General features: G+C 31.4%; 1 protein-coding gene across 4 annotated transcripts in view; it reads right to left on the bottom strand.

The window, feature by feature from the left end:
- The window catches only part of LOC143233305 (protein DDI1 homolog 2-like), a 51,401-nt gene extending 27,337 nt beyond the window's left edge, over positions 1–24,064 (bottom strand). For 2 of the 4 annotated variants that reach the window (XM_076469436.1, XM_076469434.1), the window contains exons 1-6: positions 23,934–24,064; positions 16,506–16,776; positions 11,896–11,967; positions 7,516–7,638; positions 5,734–5,860; positions 2,251–2,378 (exon numbers count right to left, since the gene is read on the bottom strand). In XM_076469436.1, the coding sequence (XP_076325551.1) occupies positions 2,251–2,378; positions 5,734–5,860; positions 7,516–7,638; positions 11,896–11,967; positions 16,506–16,764 (709 nt within the window). In that variant the 5' untranslated portion in view covers positions 16,765–16,776; positions 23,934–24,064. The remainder of the gene's footprint in view (positions 1–2,250; positions 2,379–5,733; positions 5,861–7,515; positions 7,639–11,895; positions 11,968–16,505; positions 16,777–23,933) is intronic. The other 2 variants (XM_076469435.1, XM_076469437.1) reach the window with 2 other exon arrangements.
- Positions 24,065–24,345: the final 281 nt, after the last annotated feature.

Below are 24,345 nucleotides of genomic sequence, written 5' to 3' on the forward strand. Positions count from 1 at the left end.
AAAAACATCTTAGGTGTAAATAAAAGGTGAAGCCAAAAAAAAGATTAAATGTGCAACTTAAAGTAATAAAATCAAAATAGGTAGTCAATGCTGTAAGTGTAGCTACCAGTTTGGCTATTACTTTAACCTTCTCACTATGGACTCACAACCATTTTGTATTTTTTGCACTTGTTGTAGTTTTTGCACTATAACTTTTAATACCATATGTCTATATTTACCAAATTTTGCAGACTTTTAGTACATATGTCATTTGTGTACAAGAAATCAGTTTTTTAATAAAGTATTTTTACTAAAGATTTGCCTGTTAATATACTGAATCTTTTTTGACTAGTCTGAGTTCCAAGTGAATTTTAAATTAAGATTAAAACTATTTTTCTTAATCTCACAAATCTTAGAATTGTATATCCTCTAAAACCTCCTAAAAACATAAAACTTTACATTTTATGTTATTTTATCTTATCTCTGTACAAATTTTGTTGATTTGACTGATTTCATAATCACCTTTAAAAAATTATGCTGAATGACTACAAATTATTACATAAAATCACAAATATTTATTCATAATAGCTTAAATTTCATAACATTATTCATCCATGTATACCTATTATATTCATTTTATTAAACTTTCAGCCATGTCTAACTGACATTACAGAAGTTGTACATTGCCACATGCAGCCTTATGTTACCATATCCAATAGTACATCTAATCTTTACAAAGTGCATCAACCTTAGGTCTGTTCTAGTGGACCAGTACAAGATACATTATATATGTATATATACCTTATTGCTATTGGGAAATAAAGTTTTAAATTTCAATTATATTTCTTAAAATATAAAACTTTAAATAACAAAATATAGATAACAATGATCCCTTCTTCTTCCAAAATTTGTACTCAATTTCCATAGTTTGCTAAGGCTTATTGAATTTCACAAATAGAGCATACAAAACAATTATTTTAAGTTTTATATGTGTATTTTGAAATAACAAAAAATTATAAATTACTATATTGATACCACATAACTCTACTGCAACTAAACAGTATTTTGGTTTAAAAAAATCTTTTTCAAACATTATTTCATCTTAGCTTTTTTCTGCAAATCTACAGTGAAAAAAAGGGGTTTCCTGGTGAATACACTTTATATATCTGAGAGAACAATGTACAGGAAACACTAAACTATGGTGTGATTATAAAAACACCATACAGCAAAGTAGGTGTACAGGTGTACTAAACAAACATTTACAAATATGGAAGATGTGAACAAGGCCAACTTGGCTGATTTACTAAGTATAATAATATCTCAGAAAACAGAAAGCTCTTATTTTATCTTCTAGTTTGTGAATATTGGTAATTTGAGTTTTTCTATAAGAAACTTTAGACATCAAAAGCATATAATTTAAACTAAAGCTGCATTTAATATACATTATATATACAAATGACACACACATTATACTAAATTTATTGACAATTATTCATAAATTAGTTGTTCAATACAATTTTGAATGCAACTCTACAAACAAGATGACATGCTCTCTGACCCTTACTCATAGCAAAAGGGTTAAGTCAAATGCCAAATCTATTTTTCACTGCACCTCTTTTTTCCCCATACCAAAGGCATTTTTAAATATATTTAATTTGTACTCTACAACAAACAGTTTCCATTTATGGCTTCTGATTTTCTAAAACTTGTGTTTACAAACAAATTAGGATTTGTACTAAATGATCTTGCTGATATTTCAGTTTTTGTACGTTAAAGTTGAACACATTATAATGCTGCTCAACACATCTTGGATATTTTAAATGGAAGTTAGTATAACACACTATAAAATTTGTTCATGGGATATAAATTAATTTATATAATGTATAAGACTGTTCTGTCAAAGGTAAAAAATATAAAGAGTAATACAAATTTTCCTTCTATATCTCTTGCATTGGATTGTTTTAAAATCATGGCATGAATATAAATGTTCGAACACAATTTATAAAAATAAATTATCTTTTTGCATGAGATATAACTATTCAGCAATAAAAACATAAACTTCATGTTATGATTAAGACAAAATCATTTTAAAGTTCATTGTATGTTGAATTCTAATGCTGTTATATAGCAATTTGATAATGAATATTTTAACACAAGTTAGTATTAAAACTGTTTGCAGGTACAAAAGATGTAGAGTCAAAAAACAACAAAAACAAACAAACACACTAACAAATTTTATTTGTCACAAAGAATATTTAGTAGTATACACACCTGAGTCTATGAAGGCTCTCACTGGATGACCATTTACCTTACAGTTGATATATAACATAACTACTTGCCCAAAGCTTTCTGGATGATACTCCATAGCTGCTTCCATGTTAGAATCTATATTCTGTTGTCTGTTATTGTGAAAAGAAAATAATTGGTACAAAGACTATGCAGTTCATAAGCAAAAATGATACCTTAAAGTAATTCTCTTTGAAAAATGGAACATTTTTAACAGTTACTAACATAATGAACATAAATGTTACAATCTTATCAGTCAACATTAATCTTATGTTGTTACTGGTTGGGGTTTATTATTCTACATGAATGTTAATAAGGGTACTACAGACCACAACAAGCTTTCATCATGATTTAATTTGAGGATCCTGAATAAAGAGTATCAAACACTTTTCAGTGTGTAAAGTATAATATCATAAAACAGCCTTCAAAAATATAAACCAATACTTTGAAACATACACCTATTCAAACAAAGAACCTATATCCTTTTAAGGCCATTTTTATTCTTACAGAAATGTGCTTGAAAATTAAACTATGTTTGAAAAGTTAAGGTAAACAAAATATTTAACAACAGAGTTGAGAAGAAAAAGTTTCAGTTTGCATGTTACCTTAAAATGTACATTACATATACTTAGTTAATACAGATATACTATAAAACTCGAACTCTTAAGTTCCATGATGTCAAATGAAAATAATATAAAATATATTTTTTATAAAACAAATTATAATTCAAGTAAGCTAGTGATACAACTAACAATAAAATCAAGTAGAATATACTTACATCAAATGTTAAACTACAACTAAAACTACAAAAGCTGTCAATATTCAGTATACTTTATTTCTTAGTTCTCTGTCTGTGACAGAACTCACAGATAAGTTTAAACTCCAGATCAAAATATTTTGAGAAGCAGAAAACAATTCATCAGTCTTACATAATTTATACCTTCATGTAAGAATTTAGAATATTCTGAAGTTAAAAGTAAGCTTGAACTCACAGATTCTACTGGTTTTTATGAAGCTTCATTCAAAGGTTTTTTTCTTATATCTATTTTTATCACCTTATGAATTTTAAAAGTTGAGTTAAAAACGTTGTGTTCTGGGGAGTCACCATCTGAATGATTTTGATATCATTTTTCCTGTTACTCATTTCTATCTCTCAGCATCTTACTAAAAACATCAAACTTTATCCATTTCCCTTGCTGTTAGATTTATGTTCTTGGTAATTTTTTTTCTCTTATAGACATCTGCATTTCTTCAGTTTTTAAACTCTCTAAGTTAGCTCTTTTCTTATTTTGTTCTTTGTTATAAACAAGTTTGTTTTGATATTCAAAATACTCCAATTGACATCAATTAATTACTACACAGTTAAGAATTATCTCTTCAGGTCTCTGTAAATTGGGTTCAATAAACCTAAGATAGATTGTTTTTTTCAAACAAGTTTATTACCTTCAAGTGAAACTGTTCTCAAAGATGCTTTGTTCCACACCTACATTTCCATATGGGAGAACAAGGATAACTTTAATAACATTTTTTCTTTCTACATCTATCCAGAGCTGGCTGGCCATTCATGTAATAATGGAAACAAAGTCTAAGACTGCAAATATAGTAAGTAAATACCACCACCACTTAATCAAACACAAAAATAGAGGAAAAAGCTTACGGATGGTGCAACTGATTTCACTTAAGAAAATGATTTGAGGATGGGGCAACTGAACTGTGTAGAAAGGCATCTGAGGCATCAACATTGGTCATCACATGGTATGTTGAACACAGCTTCAGTTCAAATTACGTTTGTGATGTCCAAATAAAAAGTTTGTAGTTTCTTATGAATAAAAAATACAAATTACCAACATTGACAAGCTAGAATATAAAATAAGAACATCCTATCTTTTCTATTCCAAATGCAGTGGCCCCACCCACATCCTTCCACTTTTTTGAAATACTTGCTCAGATGCACCTGCTCCTGCCTATGACATGTTAATAACCAATTAAAAGCTTAGAATGTTATTCTACTGTACTTCTCAGCTCTTTGAAGTATTTGGGAGACAAAATCTCTCTCTTCATGCTAGATTCCAAGAGGCAAAATAAAACTTCAGTGTGTCAAAAATTTCATATTTTTCATATTATTAGACTCAAATACAAATTAGTTACTAAGCTTGATAAATTATAGTGAAAGTCTATGCTACTGATAAAACCAATTTGTGATTTTTGGTCATTTCAAAATGTGTGTGTCAATATATATATAAATATATCCTTAAAAAAATTATTATTGTATGTCCTCCACGTGCAAAATTTGATAAGGCTTAGCAACCTACAGTAAACAGTAAATGAGTACAAAGATTATAACTAGAAGAAATAGTTGTTTGCTAAAGCTGTTTTAGTCAATAGAATATCTCATTAAGTGAAACAGAGCAAAACTGATTCTGTTAACAAGCTGTATTTTTTCAACACTGATGGAAAATATTATATTTCATTATCACAAATTCATCTTAATGGGTAAATAAAACAAAAACAGTTAATTTTTCATAGAAATTTAATTTTTTTAGTTGTGTAGAAAATTTGAACAATTAAATCTATTTACTTATTTCTTCAAAAAGTTTTTGAATTTCTTGGAAATGCTTCAAATTTTAAATCTCAAATTCAGGAAGGTAAAATAAATGACAATTTGAGACAAGTGAGATAATTATATATATATATACAAGCATATTTTTTCTGGGATCCATATCACATTAGAGATTGTCTGTTTTATCTTCTAGTCATAATAAATACAGACCTGACTATTTAAGATAATTATTTCCTAAAATAATCTAGATTTTATTATATACTGACTGTCTAACTGTACAAACTCTGCAGGTAAATATAAGGTCAAATAATTTCTAACAATAACTGCAAAGACAGTTTAAACCATACAAATGCAGAACCAATAAAGCTATATGTTTTGGATACATATTCATAATTTCAAACAAAAACACAAAATTTCACGGCAAGAAATCCACAAAAAAAAAGATTAAAACACACAAAGCATCTGATATGAAAGGGTAACTGAACACCAGTGAGCTGAGAGAAAGAAAGAACCATCAAGTAATTGTTAAAACAACACTATATCCTAATTTTATTCTGTTTCTTTTGTTTTAGATAAGGATAATAACTGTAAGATTAGATTCACCCTAAATATATATCTGCTATGTTTCCATCCAGATATCTCCAGAAACTAAAAAGTACTATTATTTAATAAAATGAGTCTTTTATAACATGGAACTATAAATTGTACCACAAAAACCAAACTGAAAATTTACTGCACAAAAATGTACCAAAAAGAAAAAATCTAATGATCAAGAGCACTTAATGCTACATCAACACCACAAAATGTGCTTCCTGGATGATTAAGGAAGTAGTACAGAAAGTGAGTCAAAATACTTTAAACTGTTTCAGACAATGATCTAAAAAGTAGGCAAAGAAATTTATCCTAACTTTATTTCTTCTGCAATCAGTTGCTGGGCTTCAGCATCAAATGGATCAGCATTCATCATGCGAATTCGAAGTTGTTCTTTTCTTGCTCGTTGCTCTTGTTGCTCCTGTAAAACTGAGGTAAACTGTTCTAAAAAAAAGAAATATTAAAACATTCAAAAGACAGAAAGGTTTCAAAATAGAATAACAAGTAAAAATAAGTAACCTTATGGGACATTTGTTAACAGAGCATCCCATACAAAATTATTCATATTAATGATGATATAAACACTTCAAAAACATTCATGTAGCTCACAAAGACCAAAGATCTGACAGAAATGTAAGACAATTTGGTGTATGTGATAAAAACTTATAAGAATATTGCAATTTAAAGAACAGACATTGTCAGGTCAATATAAAATTAACAGCATAACCTATTATACTGTAAGTATACAAAGCTGTCAGTTTCTTAAATCAAAAATTTATTTCCAAGAATTCATGATGACAAGAAATCCACTTAAAGTAAAAATATATTCTAAAAATGGCTGTTATGGGTATTAAGTTTAATTAAAATAAAGTACAGAACATTTTTAACTTTCTTAGGTCATCTTCAAGTTAACAAAGAGTTTTCATACCAAAATGCCATCTGGACTTAAACGGCTCAGAATTAAACAAGGAAACTGGTACATGTCTAGAAATAATAAAGTACTGGACATACATGTTGTAACTCCGTCTTTATGGTATTTAAGTGATTACTTGAGTATGTAAGTCTCAATTTTACTTTTACAGTTATTTCAGAAGATGGTGTCATATACACCAAAACATGCATCAATAATCTTATGTAAAGTCCCCATTTTTAATACCTATTTACTGTGTAAGATTTTAATGTTGCATTTATTTTAAGTGTAAATAGATGTTTTACACAAAGGTCATTTTTAAATTGTTTATCACAAATTTCACATAATTGATCAAGAAGTTTAAAAGGACATCCAATCAAGACATTACCCAGGTGGATAATGGAAGTTATTTCAAGTGAAGTGCTTAAGAATAGTTACTGCACAAAAAATATTGTGTCACCTTCCTGTTAGTAAAAGACTGTCTTCACATAATGATGTCATTATGCATCAGCAGAGTTCATGTTAAATGATTTTTTAAGTAGAAGTTACTGCACAGCTTGTGGCATGCAAATCTCATAGGCATATGCATGAGGGATCAAGCTATTTTGTGTGTAGACATATCATCTTGGAATTCCTTTTTAATAGTAGAGCTCTAGTTTTATATGAATAAACTCAAAGAGTCATTACTGCTACAAGATACAATGTACCAACAAAAACATAAAACTACATCTTGAAGTAAGGGTTTTGCTGTTGGCAAAAAAATTTAATAGAAATATCTTTGTCTGATATTCAAATGACAAAGGATTCAGTAAGCATAGTGGGCTATCAATAGTTCTAAGGTCACCAGAAGTGAAAAGCTAGAAACAATATTAATCTCTCTCCACTCCTGCTAACCTCATTAAAAAAAAAGAAAAAAGAGAGCAAACATAGCAAAAAAAACCCAGCTGATCTGTAGCTACTTAATTTAGAAATCTGTAATCAGTAATGATCTTCAATTTAATGGTATTTCCAAAAGAATAAAATTTGTTTAATTTTTCATTAATCTCAAAGTTATATCACATGAAAGAAATTACATTCCAATACAAAATAACCTGAATAGTCTAACGTAAGTGATAAAAGAATGCTTCCAGAATATTTACATTTAGTATGAAAAAACTTTAGAAAATCCAACTAGGAAAATCTCTCTTACCAACGCTTCCACTTAAAAGGGCATCAGCTAGATGAGGATTGTTATGCTTTAGTAGGGCTAACTGCTCTGGACTATTTAATAATACTTCTCTTATGTGTGCAGGATCATTTTGGTTCTCAGTATCTGATAAATTGAACAAGAAAATGGTTGTTAAGGAAAGGCTGAAGTCAACTGCTCTAGACTATTTAGCAACACTTTCTTAAGTGTGCAGAATCATTTTAGTTTTTGGTACTTAAGAAATTGAGTAAGAAAATACAAATGTTACCAGTAAGGTTGAAGTAAAATGCTCTGAAATACTTAATAATTCTTCTCTTATGTGTGTGGAATCATTCTTGTTCTCATTAACTATTGAACTGAATAAGAAAACTCAGCTGATATAATTACAAAGACAGTGCAATGGATGAAAGCATTTCCCCATTTTGAAAAGCAGACAGAACCCAATTAAAGAATCAGCAAGAATAGCAACAATTCCCTTCTGCTTTACTCATGAAGTCCATGGGTGACAGTCCATCAAAGACATAGTTATTGATTTCTAAGACTTATATATACATATACACCACCAGGAAAGCATCTGGTATCTTACAAAATCACTTATTCTCAACAGTGGACATTATATAATTACTTCAATTGTTGCAGATTTTAAACAAAGAATACCTGACTGAGCAACATCCTCTACAAGATGGAATTCATATAGAAGGTGCAAAGATTAAGGAAACTAAAAAGAAAACATAGACAGAAGGAAGTTATAAGATTTACCCCAGGCAAAGGTGAACAAACCAGTGAAGAATTGCCACAGGAGGAAAACAATATCTGTCAGAGGAAAAGACAGCTATATCTAGCAGGTAATGAAAAAGGTATTACAAGTAGCTCCCATAACAGCTGAACAATCTTTCACAAAGTATGACAAAAGGGAGTAGCAAAACACATTATAATGTGACAAATCAGAGACATTATAGAGACAGTAACCTTCCACAGACAAGTCCAAATAAGCCAGCCAGGCAAGTTGAAGAACCCAACCATTGAGAGTAACAGGTTACAAAACATTGGAAACCGAAGGGTTTCAGGGAGTAACAAGTCAGGAATGAAAATCCCAAAAGTAGGAAGAACAAGCCACATAACAGCTGAAGGAATGAACCAAACATGAAAGTCTATCAGGACTGAAAAGGAAGTGAGAGTCAGAACACATGACACTGGTAGCATAGGACATAGGAAAGAAGGACAAGGTTTGGATAGAGGATAACAGAAGAGGAATGGTAAGAATACAGGTAACGTTAATGGTATAAAAATTTAAAAGAAGAGAACTATAAGCAAGAAGGAGAAGGAATTAAGTTGGGTGGGACAGAACGTAGATGGAATATTAAAACAAAGACTGACAAGCCTTTAATAAACAATCAGGTGAAGTATAGGGAAGAAAGAATAGGAAGGACAGAAACCAGGGTGAAGAAACCAAAGTTGGAGGTATACTAACATCAGTGGGGAATGGTCATGGAAGAAAGTCTTATGGATTGGGAGGGAAGCATGCAAAACATGGAGTGAGGTGCTGGGCTCAGACAATGGATGGGACAAAACCATGCGTGATTACAAAAAATGATAACACCTGTGGAATGAATAACGACTTTGTGATGAAAATCTTTCTGGAAGGTAATCAAGTCACCACCAGATTTAAGGAGCCTCAAAACCGACAAGCAAAGAATAATGTGATAACAGTGGGCTTAGAAAGAGACCCAAAGATCCAACATGGAACAAAATGTCTGGGAAAAATGGAAAAAAATACAACTGTGAAATGTGTATAACAAGGGCTGAGGTAAACCTAGTAGACTCCTTGAAGAGGAAAGTGAGCTATAGTGGAGAAAGTTGGGCAGACTCTTGACTCAGAGTCCTCAAGATTGAAATTGTAATAAATATAAAACATATTTAATGACAAAATTTAAAAAGTTATTATAATGTAAAATTGACTAAGTGTATACTGACAATGAAACATTTAGTAAATGGTGTTTATTAAAGGAACAACATATTTAATATAATTTACAATTTACCAGTGAGATGAATGACAGGTAAATCTAAAATTACAAAGACATGCATATTAAGCCTAAACTAATGTTATAGTACCAAAAATATCACTAAACATTAATTAAAAACACAAACCATACAAGAAGTAGATGTAAATCTAACCAACAGCAAGTTATTGAAACCAAATAACCACAAATAATAATACTGATATCAATGAAACAAATCCTATAACCCAAGTGCTTTCAAAAGGTGGACCTTTCTTTTTCAGGTGGAAACTTAAAAAGAAAGGTCCACCTTTCCAAAGCACTTGGGTTGTGGGGTTTCAAGTTCATTGATATCAAGATTTCTTGAACCAACAGACTTTTTTAATATCATGAATATTAATATGAAAATATTCAAAAAGGCAGTACAGTATACCAGCTTATCTATCCAAAGTCACAGACCCAAATAAAATGTGTGGGCTATCAAACTTGTGGCCCAATGAAGGTCAACTCACATAATAAATCTCTCAATACATTAAAGCTGACAATTCTTCAGTCAAGTACTATCACCTGAGGCCCAGGTAATTGTGCTGGAAGTAAATGACAACAGTTTCAAAGTGGAAGCATAAGTTTTGGTGAAAAAAATTGAAAATATTTCCACATCATATGAAATTAAAAACAAACACAAGAAGAGAGCACAAACAAAAAAATGTCTTGATGATAGCACTGTCAAATGAGAAGTGACAGTTTGGTAAAATCAAAAATAGGAAATCATATGCATTAGGAGGGTATGTCACATTCCTATTGGTGGATGGTTGTCACATGATGATTTGTAACATTTGCTAAAAGCTTAAAAAAATTTCATCAAGATAGTCAAAACATCTAAAGTATGGAAACTTTGATGGCCCCTTTAAGGTTGCAAGATCAATGTAATCTACTGAGTAAAGAGTTAAATATGAAAAAAAAAAAAAAATCAATGCTATCATATCACTTCCCTTAACAATTTCAAACACCTAAACCATAAAGTAATATTTATTTTCATTAACAAATATTCATCACTTTTAACAGTCTTGTAGAAATATTGGAAAATATCTACAGAATGCATTGATCAAATATACACCTTGTTACATGTTTCATACTACAACAAGTAACTTAATTCTAAATTATTGTATCTGAAGATGTTTATCATAGTAAGACACAGGAGTTTGAAAATGTTCTAAAAATTCCAAAACAAATTAAAAATAAAAAGTTTAACTTCATGTGAGAGTAAATTATTAAAATGTAGCTTAATAATGAGTCTGATAGTTAATAAATTAATTTATTTCACTAATTACCCAACTCTACAGCCACATGAATAATTAATGCCTAGCTTTTTTCATTATTTTAAAATCTCCTATGCTTTTAGTTAGAATTATTGCCTAGTTATTTTTGCATTATTTAGTCTTCCACATCAACGAGAAGAATTATTGCCTAGCTACTTTTGTCATTATGTAAGACTTGTCACAAATACAATAATAATTATTACCTACCTATTTTTGACATTATTTAGAGTGAACTCAAAAAAGTTATTTTTACTGGTTCCTTAAAAAAGTTAATTTCAACAGAAAATATTTTTTTAACACAACTCATCATCAGAATTTGCTTATCGGATACTTTCATCAACATTGTTCAAAGAAACATTTACAGTTTGTTAATATTTAATTTGCAATTAATTAATTAGTACCTATCAAACTACAATGAAGAATTAGTACCTAGTTATTTTTGCCATTATTTAGGGCCTTGCTAGATCAAGAGAATGAACTGCTACCTTGTTATTTCTGTCATTGCTTTGTAAGTGTGAAACCAATAGGAAAAGTTATCATCTAGTTTGATTAAATTAAAGATTATTTTTATAAAGGTAAAACTGAAAGTAGAATCTGATATGTACAGACCTAATGTATTCTTTAATTTGTTGTCCTCTGTGGACCTGCCACACAAACAGGAAGAATTTTTAATTGTTAATGCTTAGCACTAATCAAACCAGTATGAATAACTATTACCTACTTATTTCTGTCATTACTTAAGACCTGACACACCAACAGAAAGAATCACTACTAAGTCACTTCTGTTACTACTTAAGAACCCATATCAAAAGGAATATTTAACATTTAGTTATTTTTTCATCACTATGGAGTTATACAAACACTGTTAATTCAAATCTGAGTATAAAAATAAATTTAAATTTGTTGTTCAATTAATTCATAATTACAACCATTACCACAGGGCATTTTTAACAAATTGGTTTAAAGAAAGATTATTTAATTATTTAGAGATTGTTTTCTACTTTATTTACAATATGTTTCAGTAAAACATTAACATCTACAAACAGAACAGCATGTTTGAACATTACCTAGTGTTCTCTGATTTTGTCCCACAGGTGGTATGTGAATGTTTCCAAAGTCAATATTTGGAAATGTTAAACCTGTCACATGAAAAAACAACAATTAATCACAAGATTTTATAACGAAATAAATATTTTCATCGTAAACAAGCTCATGAGTGTCAAATAAGTGGGAAATTTGAAAGTCCAAGTTCAGAAGATGGTATGCAATGAATTCCATGAAAAGCATCGATGCAGAAACTAACTGTTTCAGTTTCACTTTTATACAGAAATATCAATATTACATACAAGTATAAGCCTTGTTATCATTTAAAACAACAGGCAATAGAACATTCATATAAAAAAGCTTAAGCATTTTCCAAAGCACATATGAAAGTAAAAATCTCAGACTTTTAAACTTTAAACATATATACAACTTCAATTTGTTCAAACCTGACAAATATATTAATTAAATATTAATGATCACAATTATAATACAAAAGCTAGTTCATTTCTACATAATAAAGTTAGCTATAACTCCAGTACTTAACTATCCAGTATCCCCCCACTTTATGCAAAGTTCTTGTCAAAAAGAAACTGAATACCAATCACACTACTTTATTTTCACTACCAGACTTGCTTAACAGTAACACATAGCTCAAATCTTTATCTCAGGACAGCTGGTATGGATATTAACACTTTATTATCAAAATAAAGTACAGAACAATGTTTAGACCTTATGTCATCTTCAGGTTAACAAAGATGATTTGAAAATAGCCAAAGAAGGTCAAAACGTTGTTCTTTGCTCTATTTTGATAATAAAAGTGTTAATACCCATACCAACTGTCCTGAGATATATTTTACCTCAAGTGGGTTTCTCATCATCACAAAAGCTCAAATCTAGTTTTCCTTCTTTTGTGGTTACAATTATGATAGTTCTATCTTATTGTTCTTCTTATCATGTGTTCAATATGAAAAATTCACATAATAAAATTAATAGTAACACTTGCATGATTGATCTTATTAAAACATTATGATCAAACCATAATTTAGAACAAACTCCCAGACAAACATCCTACTCTATTGTTCCTATATCTAAGTATTTCCTTACACTTTAAATAACCATTTTTACTTTTATTATATATATTATTTGTTATTTGTAAGTCATGTACAACATACACTTATGAACAATGAAGAAGGCAGAAATTCCATATGAGAGTACAAAGGATCATATCATCTTCACCTTAATGTCAGCATACCTGATGAAAATAACAAACCTACTGATCTGTGAACAGGACACTTGACAAAAAAGTGATAAAGTGTTTGTCCAATTTGGGAATCCCACATTCAGATGACTGGAATAATAAAGATGACCCTGTATTGTGCAATATCCCACTGAAAACCAATCAGACAGGAACCACCCAAAGTGCAGTAACATCCTTAGCATATAAAAACCTTTGAGGGTAAAAAACTAGTAACCAAGATGATTATCTACTGTGACCTGCAACACAATAGTAAAGAACATGAGACCAATAGAGTGAGGGAACAAAGACACCTGTAATACACGTGTAAGGACTTGAATTGACCAGTTCTGAATCCAAAACCCAGCTACTGGGAATTGACATCCATGTGAGAGTAAAATAACTGCAATTTTGATGACTTACTGCAAAGCTGCAACACCCCCTGAAATAGACAAGTTTAGAGATAAAATCTCGTAATCTACACCACTGTCCTTCTCTCAAGCGAATGGATTAATTATTGTTTGTATTACATATCATTAACACATTCAGAAGGATGTTTCCACTATCCACCACCATAGTAGCTTGGAACTAAAAAGAGATAAGGACTCCCATACTCCACTAGAAGAAAATAAAGAGAGAAATTGTGTTAGAGAGGCCAGAGAAAGGTATACATACACTGGAGACAATGCAATGCGAGACCACAAAAATCCTAGGAAATCCTCTTCATCAGCACACAGATCCTGAAATTCCTGACTGTTGGTATATACACCCCATCCCTAAAGCAAGGCATTATTCATAAAGAAAGTAGAAGTTTGGACAAGGTGGCAGTAGAGAAACCCATATCATAGTAGTGTCCTGACTTAGCATTAGCTCAAGATCAAAGAATGATCCAGACTAAGAAAAGTGAGGAAAACCAATGAATCAATGTTTATGACCCTTTGTTGCAAAAAGACCAATAAAAGAATTCCTTGTGTTCTTGTTCTAAAGGCACAATGGGTTTAAGCAATGCTCACATTCCCAGAAGAGAAAGCACAATTTGTGCAGTAGGAGCAGGAGAGATAAGTAAGAGTGTGACAAAAAAATAATACCCAGACTGATGACATATTGAATTGGAGAAATAATATGTCTCAGTCCTAAAATGGAAGCCTGCCTTAATTGTTTCTGAAAGAAGAATCATGATGTGATGGTTTCATCATTTGATGAGATCATACCAGCAGTAAGTAGTCACCTGGGTAAAGTGGATGCAAATCCAAAGGAAACAAACCCAGAACTGTAGTACCTGACCCTTGTGCACTACAGATGCTGAAAGTGGTGCAACTCCACTATTATGGCAAAGTGCAGATAGAAATTTACTATAATCAAAATGTGCTTCTACTATTCCAGTAAAAAGAAAATCAACACAAGGATGAGAAATGAGTATCTTGTGAATCGTGGAAAATCTACGTATTGATATAGACAATAAAGATTGATGACTGGATACCAAATCTCCTGTCTGCATAAGCCCAACAAGTGACAGCAATAAAACTTTTGAAGAGGTAAACTAAACTTTCTCACTACTTCCAGACCAACAAAATTCAGATACCCCTTGTTCTAATGCCGATGAACTGTGGGAGATGGAAACCCCACAGTACCCAGGGTTAAGATTACCACACATTTAGAAATTCTTGGAACTGAGCTCTCATACCCCCTGTTGTTATACAATAATTAGCAAAGTTGCTGGAAATCTGCTTGTGCAGCAGAAACCTTGGATATAGACAGAATCTATTCTGGGTAACAATGTACTGAGACAACGATGTTGGGATCAGGACTCACAAACAGAGGTGAAACTATGATCCCTTTAAAAGCTAATGTAATTTAAGACTCCAAGAACAAGAATGAGGAACACAAAAGTTGAAATTTAAACCAACATGCATGATAACAAAGGATCCAGCTCATCATCAAGTTGTTGATCCTGAGAGTCTTCTAACAAAGTGAAATAAAAGGAAACAAAATGTTAAATTTTAAAGTTGTACGTATACAGACTTACTCTGTCCAATCAGGGGATATTAATCTTTTTAGGTGAAGTATAAAATTCATCTTAGAACCCTTAAATCTGAGGAGCAGATGTATTATTTGAGAATCAGAAAATGTCTCCATCTGGCAGTGTTAGGCTAAATCGCAAAGTTCTGACAACATGTCTTATAAAACATGTTCTTTCATGTTACTGAAAAGTAAACCCTCTAGCATCAGTATCTGGGTATGAAGAAAAAACTAAAAATCTGCTCCCAGGCCTTTCAGCCATCAAGTAAGGTGCAGGCTCAAAAGTCCTAAACATCAAACATTAGTAGAACTTGTGTTTTACTGTACATCATTTAAAAACAGTGTCGATGACCCTTAACTGGAACAGCATTTTGTGAGGTGAAGTAAGTTGTTTTGTTAAAGCAAACAACTTCAGGCCAGCTGCCTCATCTATTCTAGAGAATTGAATCCCAGAACCTTGAGCTGGTAATCCATAAACTTAAGACAGTCTCATAGACAAAAAGAAGGCACAAAAAAAAGTGAATCTAAAGTCTCTCCAAAATGTCAAGAATCATCTGACGGTCTCAATACCCTACCTCACCCACCCACCCACCTTCTGTTCGTTGTGTGACACAAGATATTAGAGGTGGGATAGGAAAGGCTGAAATTGCCTCCATGTCAGAAATAATAATCTGAAAATTCAGAGTAAATCAGCTTGCCAATCAGAAGAAAAATATTTTTTCTTCTTAATATTTTACTAATAATTATTAGAAATTCAACTGGATAACAAGACTATTCAAAGTATTTCCAAACAATTACAATACAGGGAAACTCATTAATGATGCTTTGTTTAAAAACAGTGATAAAATTACTTGAATGAAGTGCTTATATATAGTTCCAAGATAGATGGCACATTCACATTGGTAGAGATTATCAAGAGATAAATGTTGGCAAGGGCAATTAAATAAGATATTACAGACTGGAGGAAGAGAGAAACATCAGACCAATGTTTAGATAAGCAAAACAAGAAACAATGGCATTTAAATAATAGCTATAAGTGTAAGAGGAGGTATATATGTTTTGAAATATATCAGTTGTTTTTTTTATATAGGCAAAGTCTGGTAAAAAATAAACAGAAATCACAATTAAAGTGAAAAGTATTTACAAAAAAGGTATTAAAAATATTTTTATACACAAAAAAGTATACTTCAAATATGACCAAATGAGTATTCCATAAAAAGAAATTATAAACTCTCTGAATTTGTATTCAATGTTTTTGTACATACCATCTAAAATCCTATTGTTTTACTACTAACAACAGCATACTAATTGGGTGGTGTAAAAGAATGGTCAACCAGAACACTTATTATTTTTTTTTTATGTGGAAAAATAAAAAGTTACCTGAAGCTTGCTGTGGATTTCCACTTTGTCTCTGATGGACAATTTGTTGGATAAGTAGAACATCTCCTTCTTTCACTCCATATCCTTTTAAAGGTTGTCTATCATCAAGTAATGGTCGTCCTTCAAAGGTTACTACTATTTCTGTTGCAGGGACTCCAGATTCATATTCACATAGAGCTTTGAAATTCACTAGTTCCATATCATCACTTACATCTAAAGTAAAAATGTCATCTCCAAGTGTAGTCACTGTGACTTTCATGCTTTCCAGAATCTGAAAGAAATAGAAATTTCCTACAACTGTATTGATACAAATTATTCTGCACCAGAATATGCAGGGAAGAAATATTTCTTGTAGCTATTTGGGTAAAAATTATTCTATACCAGAACCCACAATGTAGGAACATTTCCTACTGTTATTTAAATATAAATTGTCCTACACCACAATCTGCAGGAAATGAGCATTTCTTATATCTGTGTAAATATATTTACATACACATAAGGACACCTAGAATATCTCATTTGCTAAAGTTTAAAAATAAAATACCCTAAGCACTTAAGTTCCAGAAGAACTTATCATTTTTTAAACTTCCCAATGTTTTCTTAACAAACACAGAATTCATTCAATGGGAATTGAAGTTTAAGGAAAAGCAGTAGAGCAATGACAAAAAGAACAAATATTTGACACGTGATTTAATTACTGAATGTTTTGGATCTGGATCATCTAATATACTGAACTTCTAATTGAAGAAAGTTTATCTAATACAAATGAGCTCTCAACTTTAAATAATAGCACAGCTTTATTACAATTACATACATTCTGAATACTTGTATAACACTGTTACAATTGTTACACTGTCCTGTCCTTTCTTGTTTACTTGGTTGTCTTTTACTTTACTTCATCATTTTATTCAGTATTTTAATTATTTTTTCACAGAATGTTAAAACTTCATAATTGTTTGTACCTAATAATTTCTGTTTAATATAACTTGATGAAGATGGAATACATATATTCCAAAATGTTAAATGATTGAATGTTTGTTACTGTAAAAAAAATTTCAAATGTTTGTTGTTGCTGCTGTTATTCTACTATTCATGAGTAAACAAAGAATTAAATGTGATAGTTTTGTTCAATCTTCATTCCATATAGCAAATGTTCAGGATGGAGAATACTTAGAAAAAACAACAACAATGTAATAGCTCAGCCATCCCATAATCATCAGATACAATCCCTGAAAGACTCTACTCCCATCCTAACATCTTGCTTACCCTTGATATATTAACAAAAATTTACTATTAATTTTTACATTTTCAGTTAGTCTTTATTCACATGCCCTATTTCCTGTTTGACTAATCTTTCATAATCATTGAAGTCACCTGACATAGCAATTAATTTAAATAACTAATTTTTGTTAAATCTATCATTCCTTTGAAATATATTATCCATTTCTTGACTTTCAACCATCTATATTAGTTTCTTTACAGGCCTTTTTGAATTCTTGTTGTAATGCCACATCAAGTGATTAGAACATTTATTTATGAAACACAAATTTGAAAACATTATAAAGTCTAGATATAATTGGATAGAGCAAGAATTAGACTATCGTGTCAAAGTATAGTAAATGTATGAGTTTAATAATTTGTTTTTAATTAGTTACTGTATATGTTGCTTTCAATTTCTTTTTGCTTATGGATCATGAAAGTATTTTAAACACATTTAGATATGTACAATGTTGGAATGATATAATTTTCCTGTATTCAAAATGTATTTCCAACAGGTATTTACTTTCTCTCACAGATATAGTTATTATTCTTCTGTGTTACCCTTCATATGCAAACATCTTTTAATGATGCAAGCCTTGAGCTCCCCTGTACCCCCCCGATCATGTGTAAATTATCATAAAACCCTCCACCAATAGGAATGCAATGCACCTTCCTCGTGCACAACTCCCTCTATTGAATTCTACCAAATTATCATTAAGTTTTAACAGCAAATGGAAGCACCAGGTTTCAGTGGGGAGGAAGGGTGGAAAGTGTGAGTGAAAATAAGGTACATATCAGAAACATGTTTCAGTATAGGAAAAACTATAATTTCCTATATGATATCTTAACATTTCTCACAGATACAGCTATAATCCTACATGGAATAGGTGGAACTGGTGTAAGGGAAAAAGAAGTACCCACTGAAAGCATTTGAGGTTATCTCAGTATAAAGAGGACCTTATGTGGGAGACCACATCACATCTGTACCAGGTATGTTCTATGCCCTCTGTGGAAAATGGATGATCATATCCAAAAGGGAGAGAACAACATTTGGATAGGGATCTGAACCAGATGATTTTGGAAACTTAATCCTTTGGGTGAAAGTTAAAGGGTGTGCTCCAAAGACTAAAGCAGCTAGGTCACAACAGATGATACATGTCAAGTCAACTGCATCCACAACCCAGCCACCAGGAACCAATATCCATGTGAGAGTAGGCGGATGATCATACTGGCAGCAAGTCAACTACAAACCAAAACCCAACCATTGGGAATCAACATCCATGTCGAGGTAAGAAAGAATCATACCAGCAGTAAGTCAACTACAATTCAAAATCCAGCTGTCAGGTGGAGGTAGGCAAGAGGAACATACTGTCTTCATCTTAAGTTCAGCAGACAGGAGGGAGATATCATGCTCATCAATCCATGAACAGGGCACAAGCCAGCAAATTCATAATAACTTATTGACCCAGGAATCCAACATATGGATTAACAAAATATCAAAACATCCTCATATTATGCAATCTCTCATTCAAAATCAATCACACAGGAACCACCTCCAGTGCAGCAGTATCTTCCTTGGTATATGAGAATTTTCAATGGGTAACACAAAAAGAAGAACCACACCAACCTACCTGTTCATCATCATGAACCACAACATAAAAAGGAACAGACACACCAGTAATACATTTGTGAGAATTTATGCTAATTGTTACTGCTCTGAATCCAAAACCCAGCCACTATGAACCAACACCTATGTGGGAAGAGGATGAGGGAATCAGAGCAAAGGTGTGAGCTGCAATTTTGACAGCTCATTTGAAATGGTCAGACCCATTTAGAGACAGAGTATCAGTATGGAGGACATCTCATCAACTACTCCAGCAGAACATCAATGTCCAAATCTCAACTGAATAGATTCTTTTTTTCTTTTTCTTTTGTATAGCACTATCATATTCAGGTAGATACCTCCATGGTCCACCACCCAAATAGCTTGGAAAAGGAAAGTAGTAAGAACTACTATATTTTACTGGAAGAAAAAGGAGGAGAGAAAATGTGGTGAATCTTCCACAGGAATATCAACACTAGATACAATGCAACATGTAACCACGAAAACCCTATTTTCAAAAGCTAACTGTATTTGATTTATTTAATCTTGGGAATGGAAAAGATAGAGGTAAGCTTCAGAGAAGAAAAACAAGTCCAGATAAAAGGGGTAAAGTGGTCTTGACAACATGAGGGCTTTGTTCAGCCAACAATGCATATCATCAAACAGGGAAGGAGGAAAGTTACGAAGAGAACCCAGAAAAACTAACAAGATTCCATCATTTGTTCAGCATCCACTGAAGAGATGGCATATGTGTTAAACCCAAGGGAATAAATGCTTCCTTGGAAGCCACATACCCCAAAATGATAAAATTTTACTAGTCATAAAACAGTTAACAGTAATGGTGTAAATAACTGAAAGTTCCCTCAAAAGCAGTCAAAGAGAATAAAGATGGCCCTGACAAAATTGGGCATCAAACAGAACATCACCAAAAGACAAGAATGTAATTTAGGCAATAAGAAAGACTTTTCCAACTGGAAAGTCCAATCACCCAAGCTTCACAACTATAAATTGACAACTCCAAAACAAAAATGAGCTAACATACGACAGACAACCAATTTATGGTTTAAGTACAATTCTCCCTCCCCTGCTAAAGCGGGGTAAAACTCTGACCACCAAACAAATGACTGACAGATCTGAAATAACTCAAAAAGTAGGGCATGAAATTGGTACTCAGTACTATGGTGAACAAACCTAAAATAATATCTTGAGGGATGAAAAATAAAAATGTAGGTATAAAAAATATAAATATCTACTCTGGACATCCTCAGTCCAAGAAAAATGGCCCAAAAGAGTATGATAAACAACAAGATAGTAAGATGGAAAAAGAATCAGGACAAGAAGTGATTGAGGTGGGACAAATCGATAACAGGACTCCAATCAGCATAAAAAATAAAACTAACAAAGGGACCCTAAAAGCCAGGACAGGTAAATGAAGAGAGGCCTGAAAAAGCATGATATAATCAAGAGAAGTAAAAATGTCAAAATCAACATTGTCCCAAACAGGTTCAGCAGTTTTAGAAAGAAGGTGAGGAACACTGGAAAAAGATTGAATGGACCCTGGCCTTAGAGTCCTCACAAACCAACTTAATTGTAAAATATGGATAACTACTGAAAGGAAATAGTCTTTATAAATCAAATTTGAGTGCACTAACAATAAGGAATTTATTAAATTGTACTTTTTAAAGTAAAATGAATGACAGGCAATAATAAACACACATGTTTAGCCTAATTTAATGTTACACTACAAAGGATATCACTAAGCTCTAATTAAAAACCCTACCCTTACAATAAGTATTTACAAATCTAACTAATCTTATGTTACTGAAGACAAATAACAAGAAATAATAATATTAATATCAAAACGTATTAAAAAATCTATAACAATATAACAGCTTATCTGTCCAAAATTAGGTGACAGTATTCCAAAGTATCGGCATCTCAGACTCAAGACCCAACATAGGTCAACTCATATAATCTTCAATTTCTCAATGTATGAAAGCTGACAATTCCTTTGATGAGTACTGCCACCTGAAGCCTGTGTAATTATGTTGGAAGTAAATTATATCACTTTTGGAGTGGAAACATAAACTTCAGTAAAAACCAGAAAATACACAGATTAATAAAGATAAGTGACCACTTAACACTGTTATAGTGTAAGTAGGAACAAAAGTAAAATATGAAATTATAAAAAAAAGAATGCTGGTAGAGAACACAAAAATGTTTTAATAATATCATTCCCAAATAAGAAGTGATACTTCAGTAGACTCAAATAGAGGAAGTCATATGCAAGAGGAGGGGGTGTTGCACTGCTACTTTTGTGAGATTGTTGTATGATGTTTTCCATGAGAGATAGAGTTGAACCACACTGATTGTGGGGTATATAGGAACTCAAAGCTTGTGGCATGTGAAAAAGTATTTTGCATATAGCAAGAAGCACTGAACAAAAATAGCCATATTTGTGAGCTGTGAGTCAAGGAGTGTTACTGTGTCAGGAAAGATTTTTTTTCACCATTGAATACAAGCAGCTTAGGCAGATTCACAAATGGATATTCCTTAAAGCTTAATAAAACTACAATGCTAATTTTTTCACTCTAAATTTATAGTACTTTTATTTTTTAATTCATATACTATGGTTTTATTGATTTGCAATGTTTGCAAACAAGAATTATTTTATTCATTAAATAAATAATCGTCAAATCTGTTGTTTAGGTAAATTTACTGTTTACTGTAAAATGAATGAACTGATTTATTAACCACTAAATTATTTCTAATTGCAATTAATTTATAAAATAAAAATATTGTTACAATTTAAACAGTGATAGTAAAAACATGGTTTCATTATTGGGTCATTCCATGTTAAATCATCCAGATTTTGGAAAATTTTCCAGATGACCCCTCAGAATGCCTTGAAAAAATTCACATGTGCTCATCTACCCATATAATGAAACACTGCCAAAGATTAGATCAATATCTCGAATAGTTTCTGATTTACAGCCTTGTAAAAATTTAAGTATTTTTTTTTATTTTTGCAACAGATTCTAAGGTTGCAGATATGTCAAGAACTAGAACTATGCTAGATTGTATGATAAAGTTTAGACCTAGATTAAGAATCTTGTTTTCTGTATCATTTACTAATCTCGATCCGTGATCATGAACTATGCTTGCAGTTGTATGAATATGTCTTGGAAAATCTGTTGAATATTTGGACTTGTTTCTTCTTGATGCTTTCTAAGTTGGATATATATAGCATTTGATATAAATGTTTAAGATGTCCAAAAGTTATTAAAACTTAATTCTGCCTAAAAAATCTATCAAACAATACTAACAAAGATATCTTAGAACAAGTTTGTTTGTTTTTGCATGTGTGTGTGTGTGTGTGTGTGTGTGGTACCTTATTAGACGTCTTTTGAAAATGCACCAAACCAATAACCCTGCTCCAATCTATGTATACAGTAACCTTTTAAAAGAATGTCAAAAAATTGGTAAAGCAAGGTTTTAATCAGTGATGATGAGAAAACCCACTTGTATAGAAAAATGTATATGTAAAAATGACTGGTTTGGGTTGAGAAAATTTTTTTTATGCAGAGGAGCAGTCATCGAAGAAGGTCAAAACGTTGTTCACTCCTCTGCATAAAAAATTTTCTCAACCCAAACCAGCCATTTTTATATGTATATTTTTCTAAAGCAAGGTTTTACTCTATTTAAATCATATGTACTATCTCACAAAATTTTAATCTTTTCAAATAACTTTGCAAAGCATTTTGTTTCAGCCTTTCAAAAACATTTTTCCATCACTGATATAAGATTGACAAGCCTATTATCACCGAGTAATTTTTATCACCTCCCTTGAAAAAAAGGGTGATATCAGCCAACTTTTATCTTCTGATACCTATCCAATATTCAAGAACTTTCAATAAATAGTAACACATGGCTCACTTAGCCAGTCCTTAATGGTTTTCAAAACCTTATCCAAATTAAGAATTGTGCATGAGGATTAAATAACAAACTTTGGCTGATTATCTTTCTCAGTAATACTGTGCCACTTAATTAACTTAAATGTCTATGTACACTGATTTAGTTCAGTTATTGTATAGTTTGTTTTACTTTATTATAAACAGCAACAACTTGTTTTGTTTTGTAAATTAAGTAAATGGTAAAGGATGTTAGTAAGTTTCTCAAAATCTCGCATCGCGCATTACTGACTAAAGTACGTTACCCAATACAGAATTAATCAGGTCAGCTGGGATATAACAAATACAACAGTTAGAAGTATTTGGGGCATTTTAAGTTACTTATAATACTTTTAATGCTAACATCTTATGATAAGTATAATTTATAGTAAACATGCTTCATCAGTTTAGAAAAAGGGTTATCCCTATAATAACATTAACAACTCTTTTTCTTTAACAAATGCCTTATATTTATAATAATTTACAGAAATTGCGTAAGCATTATTATTATACTTTTAGTTACAGTATAATAAAATAGATATCACAAGAAAAAAAATTACTATAAAGATAACTTATACAAAGAACGCAGACAACATTTTGTGTGTTTTGGCTTACCTTCAGTTAACGTTTCTTTCGAAATTTTCCCTTTATTCTTAAATACCAAATGCATACAACAGCCTTAAGCCTAGACTACCATGCATCCATTAAGTTTCAGTATTTACGCGACCTGGCGAGCTTTATTCGATGTAAATTATAAACACATAAAAAATATAAATTAAGCCATAAAAATATTTCACCATAGAATGACACAGTAAATCACTAAAGATTTTTGAAACATTTTATAAAATTACCAAAGTTTAAAATCAAGAAAAATGTAATTACTGAGCCATGAATTACGATGTAGAGGGTGATGGACGAAGCGTAGTTAGCCTAACCGGGTTTCAACATTTGATATTCACATTGGGCAGAACACAAATAGTACACTTTAAAGATCTGTGCTTAACAACAAACAACCCTATTATTCAGC

The sequence above is a fragment of the Tachypleus tridentatus genome, chromosome 12, assembly GCF_004210375.1.
Source record: "Tachypleus tridentatus isolate NWPU-2018 chromosome 12, ASM421037v1, whole genome shotgun sequence".
Taxonomy (NCBI): Eukaryota; Metazoa; Arthropoda; class Merostomata; order Xiphosura; family Limulidae; genus Tachypleus; species Tachypleus tridentatus.